This window comes from Malurus melanocephalus, unplaced genomic scaffold (genome assembly GCF_030028575.1).
Source record: "Malurus melanocephalus ecotype Western Australia unplaced genomic scaffold, MMel_1.1 scaffold_4, whole genome shotgun sequence".
NCBI lineage: Eukaryota > Metazoa > Chordata > Aves > Passeriformes > Maluridae > Malurus > Malurus melanocephalus.
Window position 1 is genome coordinate 2,280,098 of NW_026623236.1, and position 13,374 is coordinate 2,293,471.

The following is a 13,374-nucleotide window of genomic DNA, read 5'->3' on the forward strand; positions in this document are numbered from 1 at the left end:
CCCAGCTAATAYAAATCTTATGCCTGATTTGTCTTCATTTGAGTTAAGCAGATCCTTTATCTTTCTTTTGGAAGGGGACATATCTGTAAAAAGATATTACTGGAGAAGGAGGTAAGTTTCTGAGTTGCAGATAAGTCGTGTCCTGTTCTATAATGGCAGGACAGACTTCTAGTGTTTCACTGGGCACTCAGATAAATTCCTGGATATTTATCTTCTAAAAGGAAAAAGATCAGCAGTGAGAACCYGATGACTTTGTTGGATTGAAGCATTTATCCATAGTAAAAATAAGCAAGAACTTTCTGSCACAGAGTGAGGTCTGTATTTAACTTATGGATGTTACGATGTTTAGACATCTGTTAGATGCTTGATACTTGGTTGTGTACAACAGTTGGCATGAGTTACTCTTGCAGTCAGCATGGAGAAACAGGCATTTTCAGAACTCAGGTCATCTTTATTGCTGTAAGCACCTTTCAGATTCAGGAGATTCAGTCTCTGCAAGAATGTTACGGTTATCACTAGGGCAAGCCACAAGTTTAGCTAAAGAAATGTTAGCATTTAAGAGAGAGACTATAAGATCAGGTAACAGAATCTTGATTTTTTTTGCGTTGTGCCTGGTCTCCCACAGGAACTGTTAATCATGAAAAGGCTTTTAATCTAAACCTGCCTATTATCTTTGGTAGGCATCCTTATGTTATTTCATATATAGGGGCTTTTGGAGGATTACTACTTAGTGTATGATAGCCATATGAACYAGACAGTTCCTGGGATACTTTGTATCTTGTGGGAAAGTTGTGCTGGGTGTGTGAAGGGAGGCTTTGGAAGTCTACACTAATGTTTTTAAAAGGCAAGCCAAAAACAACGAAGATACCCCATGATGAAATGACATCAAAAGAATTTATATTTCTGATATAAGAGCAAATACAATACTACCATTCACARAAGACTGCCCTGTTGAAAAGCCAAAGTATAAAAAAGGCACAGTTAGAATACTTCTTTGGCATTCTACAAACTTCAAATACTACAGATTATCTTATACTTGTAGTGGATGCCATTATTGAACTAGTAATAATTATGTTGTATTGTACTAACATGATTAATCATTTTACTACATAATATTAGTTATTCAYTAGAATTCCTTTAAAACCGTGTTTTAGTACTTAGAGGTACATAAATAGATTTCTTATTTCAAACTGTAAAGAAAAATAAGGATATCAGAGATGTGCTTCCATATTTTCCTGTTTTAGGACACTAACTGAAATGCAATTAATATTTTTAATAARGAAAAAAGGTATGTTTTAGAAACTGAAATGCTTTGTGGTAAAACCAGGTGTTCATAGCCTACTCTTTTCTAGTCCYTTCATTGTAGGTGTTGTTAGCTTGTGTTTGCTGACTTTAGGGTGCAGCTAGAGTTTTTGGCCAATTGTGCACTATGAGCAGTGCAATTCAACTGTTCCACAGTTAGGGTCATGTGTATCTCCTGTGSTGAGTGTTCTGCAGTTTGTCACTTTGAAAATGGATTTGCATTCAGAATTAATCAACTTTCATCTGAAACCTCAACCCTGGTCCTACAGCCAGGATTTGCAATGTTCTTTGATGGAGGGGGGCATTGGGAAGGTGTACCTGGAGCTAACAACTGAACAGTTTCTTTTTGGCCCTGATCTTTTAGGGGTCTGCTACCATGTCTTTCTAGAAGGGGACTTCCAACCCCACGAACGACTGAACATGCAGTCATTAGGGGAAAACTGCACGCTCGCTCAAGGTCGAGTGAGCAGGCTAGTGTCAGACCCTTATGCTCTGTACATCACCTAGCATCCGGAGGCTCGGCGCCGCCTTCTCCGCTTCTGACAAGGTTGCTGTTATGTGTCCAGCATAGCTTTGGTGTTCTCCCTCCAAGGTTTCAGTGTGGTGTTGTACTTCTCTGAGCATACATGGCACATTCACTCATTCTGGCGCTGTAGATTATTTTCTCTTCATGGTATTTACACTTCTCCCATATCCTTTATGCCATCTATCTTCACCATCCAGATGGTACTTCTTGCTGTTGAACTTAAATAGTTACACAAAGTAAAAGACTGACAGTGTCTTGTCCTTCCATTGTTGTGTTTTGTTCTGTATCCATATGAAAACTACCGAAGTATTTTTCTTGAGTACTGTGCAGAAAATTGCTTTGTTCACACAGCTAACTCTGATCTTACAGGGTAAGAGAAAGTCAGTTGCTCTACCTAGTGAAAACCAACAGTATTTTGAATTTGCACAAATGGGCTGCTTTATATTAAAAATTACTTGCTTGTGACTGGATAAACAGTGCTTATCCACTGTAGTGAGTGTGACATTGCTATAACTGGCAAGGGCATTTCACAGTAAGCTCTCCTCAGCAGTCTGCTTCTTCTCATCTTTGTTTTACTTTCTTAAACCTTTTCCCCATAGTCATTTCAGATGCCTATACTTATTTTAAATGTTAGATTTCCAAAGGTGTTTGATGTGTTATACCAAGAAACTCTGTCTGTGTAGAAGACAYCAAGTACCCGCAATATTCTGAAACAGTGCTAGCTAGAATTCAGCCAAAGAGGTTTAGGATATTTACTTAGATATGAATATTCAAAGTCTTGTGCATATTTTGCATGTACACACAAATACTTGCATACACACCCCCTCCCTTTGCCAACCCCAATACTAAGCTTAAAGGTCTTTTTCCTTCTTTGAGTTCTGGGAAAAAAACACTATCCTATGGGAATAAATACTTGCTGTTCAGTTCTCTGTGGCCTTGTGCAATTATTGCATCAGCACAAAGGGAATACTAAATTTAATAAAACATAAAGGTGGCATTTTTTGTTGCCCTTCTACCAGTGCAGGAGAACACAAATAATTTGTGAGTCATAATCTTAAATGTTTCTTAGAAAACTGCTTTTCTTTCAATGTTTTTTCACTATTGCTTTAAAAAAAAAAAAACAAAAAACCAAAACAGAACAGAACAAACCCGCAAATAAATAAATAAATAAATAAACAACAAAAGGAAATAAAGGAAAATAATTTCTCCAGAGTTGAAGGTAGTTAGAGAAATTAAATGTGAGGACTAATAAGTTGACTGGGTATCTAGACCAGAATAAGTGCATATGGCAGAGACCAAATGCAAACTTTTTCAAACCCGTCTCCAGTACCTACAACTTAATCTGTGTTTAAAATTCAGAATAAAAMAGGTCTCTTCATTTGCCTTAATTTGCTTTTGTCTCATTTTCATTTGCAGAACACATCCAAAAGGAAGTCCCACGCAGTCTCCGCCTGCAGACACCTCCTTCAGCAGTCGTAGGGGAAGGCAGCTACCRCAAGTTCCAGTAAGAAGTGGCAGTATAGAGCAAGGTATCAAATAATGAGCTTGTGACAGCTCAAATTCTTTAATTTCTTACCTTTCTTTACTTTAAAACTTCTTGCATAACTATGTRTCCAATGCTGCAATTCTACCCGTAAAGCAATAGAAAGCATCTTTGTAGTTTGGAAAATCCAGTGACGTTTGACTGGTGGGTTATTACATGTGGTTTAATTGCCTTAATTTTCTAGTACCCTTTTATGTTTTAAATTTCTATTAGAGTAATGGTAGTTTCCAACATGTCTAGTATGTTATCATCAAAAAAATGGGGCAAAGATTTTGACAGTCTTACTTATTTTTTATTTTGTGGTTTATATTTATTGTTGTGCATTATTAACATAGATTAATATAAATGTCATATGTCTGTTTTTCTTCTGGAGTTTGTAGTGCAGTGAGTAAAAAATGAAAATAATTACCATGGGAAATGTGGGACCACAGGTTACCAGCCCTTTCTTGATTAAGGATAAACTGATYGGACAAAAAGTGCTGCTCTTTTCTGAAAAAGAAAATGTAGATCCAACGGTTATGGAAGATGCTTCTTATATACTAACATCAAATAAGAATGTATATCGCTGTTTCCTTTTCTAGCAACATCATGCASACAGAGAATGAGTTGTTATGGTAAAATGAAGTGGCAAAATGGATAATATTTGAACGTTCATATTTTCTTCTGTGTTAAAAAAATCCTGTTTTCTCATTGACTACAAGCAACAACTGAGATTGCAATACACTATAAGGTTGTCTTCTTTGTGGAAATTAAAGAAATGCTTATAATGATGAAATATTGTAGTGCCTTACAGACCTGTTAGAAGATCACATTCTTCAACAGATAAAGTTGCTGACCATGACCACCTTATCATGACAGATTGTCAAGGAGGCTTTCATGTACTATGGCTTGCATTAACATGCAATCAGTTTGCATTAATTTTAAGTCTTTGAGTTGTGATGGCATACAAACCCCTTAATTAGCACATATAAAATGTACTCTTGTTTTATAAATGTGTTCATTTTGAATGACTAATATACTGATATAAGTGGCTTTTATTAACTTTAAACTTTCTATTCAGGTCCTCTTATTTTGTAGTGAATCTACTACTGTCTGAATTATAAACTAGTTGCAAACTACATTCAGAGTTTCTATTTCTGCRTATTAGCAAGCTGGGGGCTTTACATGGAAATGCAATTAGTAAGGATTTCAACTTTCTTCCATGTTTCTACTTCAATTTCAGAACTTGGTACAATATATAATGATGAATYAGCTTTTAGTTTAATTTTAATTTGGCTTTCCTTTGCATATTAATATATAATCTTTCTGCTGGTCTTGGTAAMTGGTGTGTGAAAGTAAAAATACCAGTTTGTGGTTTGCTGAAGAAGTTGGAAATGAAGGTAGAACTTACCGTGAAAATGAGTAGAGATGGGATGTGTACARAAGAGGAAAGAAAAAGCAAAAGTTGAGCAGGAGGCCAAAGCTACTCTAGGTTTATAAAGCTGTTGATACCGTGAACACTTGTAAAGTAATGCTGCTTCAGTRAACTCCTGTTTAAGTTGTGCTTAATATGCTTGCGTCTGATACATAAAATGTGCAAGTAGGATGCGACGTCGTTTKTTTTGTTGTTATGAATAATGCCGCCTGTGTCACCGTGGCTGCTTTAGAGCACGTGGAATCAGAGATCAAAGAGATTTCCTTCTCTACACAGTACTTTGGTTTGGTCTGAATGACTGACTTTGCTTCTGAAAGGGAGATTTTCTGATTTTACCTGTGTTTAATGCTCTGTTCAGACTCAGAATGTATTTGCAGAGAAATATGAAATTAATTATGTTTTATATGTTTAAAAAAATTTCTCAGTATCTGCTGTAATACATATGCTAGTATGTCTAATTTACTACCGTAAGAAATTAAATTCAGTAAGGACATAAGACCACAGTACTTCCTCTGATATACAGTAACAAATTTTAATATTAGTTTCACCTCTATAATCCCTGTCAAATTAATATCAGGGTCAATATCAAATGACCAGTAGTGATCTGACCTTAATGTATTATTGAATCCAAAACATACTGAGTTTTGTAAAAGATTTACATTAACTGTGCTTGGAACTGTAGTGTGTCTTTAATGGCTTAAATTCACAGTCACCATAGATTGAGGTGATGTCAAAATCCAGTGCAATATCCAAATGTCATCAGAAATATTTCAAAATGCATTTTCTTCATTTATAAATAAAACTGCATTTTGATGGTCTACTTGRCATGTTGTGTTTTAAGGAAAACTTGTATGATATGGCATAAAGGATCATTTTTATAGTAAAGTACTTCTTTATGTTCCATACAAATCCTGCTGTTTCATGAGGGTGAAATGCTCATCTAAATACATACATCTATGAATCTAACTATATACAGCTATGCATTTAAGTCTGCTATACAAGTCACAGTGATTGCTGCAAAAAGATTGCATGTTTGTCTATCAAGAATGGGCTTCTTGTTTGCTCTTTTGCATATTCAGGAGACATAGAAGAATCCAATGAACTAATTATTACTCTTTAAAGTACTTGTTACAGAGCAAGTGAGAGTTAATGAAGGAGCAAGACAYTGGTAGCACTTCTCATGTGGAGAAACTGAGTGTTATTTTGACTCCTAATCTTTAATATTTAGCTATTAATTTTAAGTGAGCATATCCATGCTTATTAGGCTTGACTGATACTGTATTTCTGACATTCCATTCTGTTGTCAAGTTTGAAACTACAAAAAGGTTGTTTCCTTGTCTCTACCAAATAATGTTGTCTTAGTTGCTAGTCTGGTTGGCTGTCTGAGAATCACAAAAATTCAACTTATGAGAACTTCAGGTATTTTTACAAGGTCCTGGGTAGGAGATATGCTTTCTTTAAAAAAATTCACAGAATTGTTACAGAGAAGACCAAAGTAGGGCTCCTTATTGCATTACAGAAATACAGTTGGTACTGCTGATGAGGAATGGAGAAACAGCCTTAAATACAGAGGAAAAGGTCAAGTTTAAGGACTAAAACCTTAAAACAACATTATTGTTCATATTGGCRAAAAAAATGCAAAAAAGAAAAGGCTTCTTGGTGATTATGTTCTGAAGGGGAGAGCAACTTTGAGTAGCTTTGGAGTGAAGGAGACGCATAGTTATTTTCATTTGAGACAATTCTAACTAAATATTTTTAGTAACTCGAGGGCATGGAGACTTTGAAAAATTGTTGCAGTTAAGATTGTAGGCTTCTGTAATTCTTAGGCAATGTGACTTTTTTAGTTRCAGTCATATTCAAGGCAGTCGTAGTTGTATTTATTTCTTTTGCAATCCTGTCAGCAGTACTTCTTAGAATGCGAGACACATTGGCATGCTATTGTGTTGTAAGATCTTGAGWTGTTTCAATGTTGAAAGTCAGTTCTATATGGGTGTGTTAGTGTGTGTTCTCTAGGCATCACAATTTAATAGTCATTTCCCTAACTTATACTATGAAAGAAGTGGTTTTGATTTTTTTGTATTAACGGGTGATTTTATATAAGGATTTAATACTATGAAGATGTTTTGGCTCAGTGACTAAAGCAGTGAAATTCTAAGCCATGGTATGGACAATGGAGTATTCTCGATATGTCATTCTGTGCTGGGCTGTAAGAGGTTTGCGTCGCTGCTTTTTATTTGCATCGTGTTTGAGTGGAACTGTGCAAATCATTGAGAGAGATGGGGTTTCTGCGTTGGCATTGCTTTTCAGCTGTTTCTATAACAAYTTTGTGATGTAGTTCCATGGTTTTTAAATCATACTTTTGTATAAAGGATACCTCTGTGGCCTTTACTCAGTCTGTCTTCTGTCATCGCAGCTATCAAACATCACAGGAATTCTTGCTTGAATAAGAGTTGAGGATGGGTTTCTACACTTTTGCGTATTGGTTAATCATTGATCAAGGAAGTGACTGCATCAACATATATTAGTAACTATTGTATTACATCATCTAACAAGTAAATAACAAAAAAAATTACTATGTACTATTGAAATTTATGAAACAGCAATATAAATGTTCAATGATTGTAATGAAAAAATCTTTCAGGGCCAGTTTGTGCAAAACAAGTTTTGCTCCCTCTATCTGCCTCTCTTTGGGTCTTCACAGAATGTTTTCTTTTTCATAGCTTTGACAATGTAGTTTCCTATTTCAGAAGTGATATAATGAGAGTAAGGTTTGTGATAACCAGCAGTCTGTTTACATGCAAAGAACTTCTGTGAATATAATTGAAGCAGTGTGGCTGTGTGTGTTTCCAGTGGCATTTGTTTACAGCAGTAGGCCTTATGTGGTGACATTGCGCAAAGCAAACGTGCATCCAGCAGTAACTGTTGCTGTATTTTATGTTGGAATTGCTAGGTATTGCTAGGTACCGATTTCTTGTGTTGGAAAAAGCTGCATAAGCTTTGTACAGCACTTGTGTAGAAGGTGAAGTTCAAGTGTGTGTGTGCTGCTCTTCCATGAAAGAAAACTACATAAAGACTCTGCTGGGACTGAATGGGGATTTCATGTATAAAGTTTGTGTGTGTGGTTTGTGTGCAATTGTAGTCACAGAGGAACGAAGTGTTTTGATGTCCAGTATTATTTTTCTTAATAAATAAGAATCGGAATTTCCTACAGAAAATCAGAATGTTGTCAAGTAATACCCTGAGTTGCAAGTATCTTTTTATATTTAACCAAATTAAGATCCTAAGAAAAAATGAAGTACTAGTGAAAACAGTTCTTTGTATATGTACTTGATCATTGAAAAAAAAGTCATTGCAGTGAGAGTGTGGTTGAGGTAATGGTAAAAGATCAAACCCTTTCAGTCAAAAATTTTTCAAATCTATCAGGATAAAACTTGAGTGACAGAAAAAGAATTAGTCATTTCAGTTTTAGATTTCAATCTATCAGTGTTTGTTTTGTCTCCATATTTCTGGTTTTCTTTTTATATTATCAGGTGGCACTGCATATTTCAAGGCAGCTTGTGGATTCCTTATGCATGCTGGAGAGTATTTTTCTTAGCATTGCTAACTTTTGCAAATGAGTTCAAGCCTCATCATCTATTATATTTTCTTTAAAAACAGATTTTTAATAGTCTAGTGGTTAATAGAAAATCAATTTGTAACACTCATTGCTGAAGAGACTTCAGAATCTAAAATAGTGCTGTGTAGTTCAGAAGTAAGAGTGATATTTAAAGCAGTTTTCAGATTTTTGTGTCATTCATAAATTTGGGTATGATGATACTTCTCTAGCAGAATACTTAAAGACTCCACAATCTGGTCCTCTGTAACATCATTGTTCCTGTTAATTTTAAAGAAAAAGTCATAGGCTTTATTATTTGTCATGATTTATCACTTTAATTTTCTACATTACTTTTACATATGCTGGAGTACTGCCTACTGTACATGCCATTGTCACATGTAACGCATTTCTTTATCTAACTTTAAATTTGCTGATTTCTTTTTCTGTTTCCATCATTCCGTGCATTTAATTCATTGAAGAGCAAGAGAATTTTAACTCTTCCACAAAAGGTAAATATTTATGTAAATTTTTTACAAATGTTTGGCAACTGTTGATACTGGCTTTCCCCTCAATATACTCCATGTCAGTATATAGGTTTTAGTTAACAGTGTTAGCATGCAAAAAGGTTTTTCAAATATCTGTGTGCTAGAATCTGAATTTTAGAATCTGAAAATGGTTTCTCTTGTGACTTTTCATGCTCCTATTGAAATGCAATAGACTGGTTTTAACAGGGGTAATAGTGATGTTTTACAAGTCTCAGAAGGTCCTGGATTTAGTTAAAGGTCACACAAAGATTTAATTTTTTTCCTAAACTGTTCTTGAATTCTGCATGCTTCTAGTGATACAGCCACAGTCCTGGGCAGCTGTATCATTCTGGAAGAATTTCCTAGGTGTGAATTTAGGAGTAGTTGAAGGTGATGATAGAAACATTTCTGCATGCAGAGAGATTCTGAAGAGTAAGCTGTGTTCTATTTGCATATCAGTCCCATGTCAGAAAGTTACTCCTGTTGTAGGGCAGGTTTTTAGGGGCAGACATACAAAGCTCATCTCCTATGAATTTTGACCTCCTATGAATTCTCTGTGCCTGTGCAGATATCAGAGAATCAGTGAGTTCAAACAACAGGTGTCTAAGGCTGTCCCACAAAGTTAAAAGTGTAGTTTGTTACATCTGTCAAGGCCACATTGTGAAAAAGTCCTTTTTCTTCCCTTTTAGCTGAAAGTGGAAATTATATCAAAATACTAATAAAGCTAGTGGAGAAAAATAGAAAAAGATGTTAAAATCAAAATGCTGTGCTGCATAGATATTACTAGCACTGATTAACCTCTTCTAACCTTCATTTCTGAGTCCTGCTCATCTTGGGAAATACTGGTCTGAGTACAGCCTTAGGCAGGTCAAAGCCAAACTGTGAGTTGAACTTGAATCAAAATATTTCCTGCAACTACTTTACTTTCTGAAAGAGTAAATGCTTAGGTGAAAAAAAAAAGCTGCTCCAATAGCTATGAACTCCAACACACATGTCAAACATACACAAGTATGTTTTCATTATAATGTTAAAAGGAGATGAGAAAGAAACACGTAACCTAGGTGTTGGCAATTACATGTTATTTTTGCAGTGTTTGGAATATACTATGAAATGTCTTAAGAAAGTGTTAAGAGTGGATCATTTTGCAAATTATTTCTGTCTCAGTATTTATATTTCTCTCAAACAGGACAGTACAAATCAATCATACCTGTTTGTTGATTATGCTTCTGTCAAGATTTGGGCTGCAGTGGATGTTTTTTGTTTAAAACAATGGACTTTATGCAGACGAACTAGACTGTCTGTAACAGGTTTGTAAAAGAGCTTGTTTCCATGAGATTTGGATGGATCTGGCCTAAGATTTGTGTGTGTGTAGAAGGAGATGGGATATTTACATGCACAGATTCCTCTGGCCCGAGGGAGCTGATTGCAGATGAAACCCAGAAGCAGCAAAGAGCTGGGCAGAAGTGCAGGAGAAAGAGTGAAGAGCCGGCAGATCTAGGGGACCATGAATATCTTAATTTGAGCTGCCTTACACTGGTAGCTTCTGTCACTTCTGAAAAGAGGTAAAAAGAATAGAAAGTAGATGAATTAGAGTTGAGAATGGGGGAGTTAAAGGATGGTATGTGRAAGGAGACATGAATATGAGGGAAATCATATACTACAGAAGTGAACACTGGCCAGATAAATCTGCAACAAAGCAACCATCTGTTCCATGTAATCATGGAAAAGATTGTTATAAAGTCTTCAACAGATTATGAAAATGCTGACTTGTTTTGCTGCCAAAATCTGTGGTCTGGTTTTTTGGGGKTTTTTTTTCCAAATTTTAAGAGGTCTGTGTTTGTTTTCTTGTTGTCTCTCTTTACATAGAAGTTTCCCTGTGGATCGCCCTTGAAGCTGTTTGAGAAAGAACTGAATGTTTCATCAGCTAGTTCAGGTTTTTATATGGCCTTTTCTTCCTTCTGGGTTGAGTTCTTAAGCTCAATATGGCCACCATGCCTCTGTGTGTGCTGAGAGTTCCGAGCTCATCTCCCAGCTTGGAAATCTGAGTATGCGCCTTGGCCATGCCTTATTTCTGACTGGGAGGAGGTCAAGAGCAGTATCAGCTCCCATGGAAAGGAAAATTATGTACACAAGCTTGAAGTAGCTACAGCAGGTTCTGGTCAGGTAGAGGGACCAGGGTTGCAGAGCAGGGTTCAGAGCCATCTCCTTCATTACCTGCATGTTGCCATTAAGTATTTTTTAAAATTGTTTATTCAAAGAAGTGGTAGCAAGTTTTTCATCTTGCCAACAATATGATTTTTCAGTGTTACTTACCTTATCTTTCAAAACATTTATCTGCTCCCAATTTTATGTGCTTTTTAAATTTCATGGTAGAGCTTGCTGTGAATYTCTCAAGTCAGGAAACCTATTGCAAGGATATTTTGTGTGTGCAAATGCATTTTGTGTCTGCAAAACTCATCCTGAAGGATCAACAGAAATTAATTGGAGACTCTCTGTATTATTTCTGTATTATTTCTGAAATGAATCATCCTAGTCACCAGTGTGACTTCTCTTTTCTGTGCCACACAGCCATCTCTGCACTAGAGGATTCTCCAAGTCTCATTGCCGCTTTATTTCCCTGCCTTTGTTATGGACATAAGTTCTGCCTAATTTTTTCTTCAGCTGCCACTTCTCAAAACAGATTTTTTTTTTTATTACTTCATATATAATTCTTCAAACCAGATAACTTTTCCCCCTTATTCCCATCCACAGAGCACCTAAATTGCACAGATGGATGAATCGCCTGGCTTTTGCTGTGTAGGAAGGCTAGGTGCACATTGTTTCTAGGCTGCAGTGTAGCTGTAGCTGTTTATCACTGTTCAGCTTCTTAGTATGAAGACTGAAATTGAAGAATAGGTCAGACCTCTGTTTCTTCTGGAATAAGTGCAGTTCTCTGTTGCCCTGCCTGACGCTGTGGGGTTTGCCCCAGAAACAGTTATTATGAGATCTGCTTATGAGACAAATTTTCTCTTCAACTTACTTTTCAGTATTTCATTATATAAGAAATCTTCATGTTGTTTTAGACTTCTAAGCTTTTTCTCTTAAAGTTTGCATTATAATTGGATGTGTGATATATTCTGGGAAGAGTTACAGAAATCTGAAATCTTGATTCCATTTCTTCTTGTTATGTATCTTACTCTGACACTTAATAGTGCAGGTAAGACTTGGAGTTTTTCCAATCATACTGTTTACCTTACTGTATCTTCTCTTTCTGTCTTAAACATCTTGAACAGAAGTACAAAGTGCCTCAAGGGAAAATCCTTGTTTTTGCAGACTTCATCATTACAGAAAATTATGTACAGGTAGTGTTAAGACATCCACAGGTTTTCTACAGTCTAGAAAAGAACAGTATGGTTATCAGTTTTAATCACAGACAGGTAATGTCACCAGTCATTTTGGTATTAACTCCATAGTTGGCTTGGAGCAAGAATTTCCTTTAGAAAGGTATTAGAAAGTTCAGTGACTGCAAGTGATGGAAATTGATCTCTGTGCTTTAACCACCTGACTTTTTAAAATTATATTTTATTAATTCTCTTACTTACCTACCCTTTTTTGAAATGTATGAGGCGATTCTTATTAGATGTTATTTATTGACAAGGTGCACCATTTTCCAAAATGTTTAGAATGTAGGGCCTCTTTGATGAATGTTGCAATATGAAAGAGGTGGGTATCTAAAGAGTGAAAGATCAGGAATGAGAAACTAGATCTAGAAAGGCAGCTACAGCATTTTTGCTGTTACTTTCTCGTTTGTGATTGCTTTGTGTGGTACAATCCTTATTTGATTGATCCCACATAGGTTACGTCCATTATGCTGTCAGCCTAACAGATGGGTGTTTAAGGCATCATGTAATTTGAGATATTTTGCATGTAGTACAGAGTTTAGATCCCCTTTCAAATGTTAAATAGAGAAGTTCAGACCTTAAGTAAAATTACTTTTGGTTTTTCTTGCACTGGCCGCTACTATTAGTGCTGCTTTTGTAGCTCTCTGTGACTTTCATAGGATTGGTGTGTTGTTGCTGCTCATGTAAGTTTAATTTCTTTTAAAGTCATATTTCTTGAAGTGTTAGATTCATAATCTGTGAATAAAAGAAATATGCCATATGACATATTCTGTCTAGAAAAGTTTTATTAAAGAAAAAAGAAACTTTTATCTGCCCCACTACATCTTATATATTAATGATTATATATATTATTGATTATTGTTGTGTTATTTTGTACATAATTGAAAAGGTAGCATATATTGTGAACATTTAGGATTCTAGCCAGTTCTAACATCTCCCTTGGTTAAACAGAGATAGGGGTTGAAACCTGATCATAGTAGTTTTCTGAGGATACAAATAAAGATGCTCAGCTAGTTAGTGGCACCAGGTGTAACTCCAGAAATCTTAGCATAGTTCTCATATATTAAAAGGAATGACCAGCACATAAACT

The 13,374-nt window shown here is 35.7% G+C and overlaps 1 protein-coding gene across 3 annotated transcripts in view; it reads left to right on the plus strand.

The window, feature by feature from the left end:
* The window catches only part of RIMS1 (regulating synaptic membrane exocytosis 1), a 310,345-nt gene that overhangs the window by 223,642 nt on the left and 73,329 nt on the right, over positions 1-13,374 (plus strand). For 2 of the 3 annotated variants that reach the window (XM_057369045.1, XM_057369055.1), the window contains 2 exons: positions 1,667-1,849; positions 3,245-3,357. In XM_057369045.1, coding sequence (XP_057225028.1) covers positions 1,667-1,849; positions 3,245-3,357 — 296 coding nt within the window. The remainder of the gene's footprint in view (positions 1-1,666; positions 1,850-3,244; positions 3,358-13,374) is intronic. The other variant, XM_057369036.1, reaches the window with a different exon arrangement.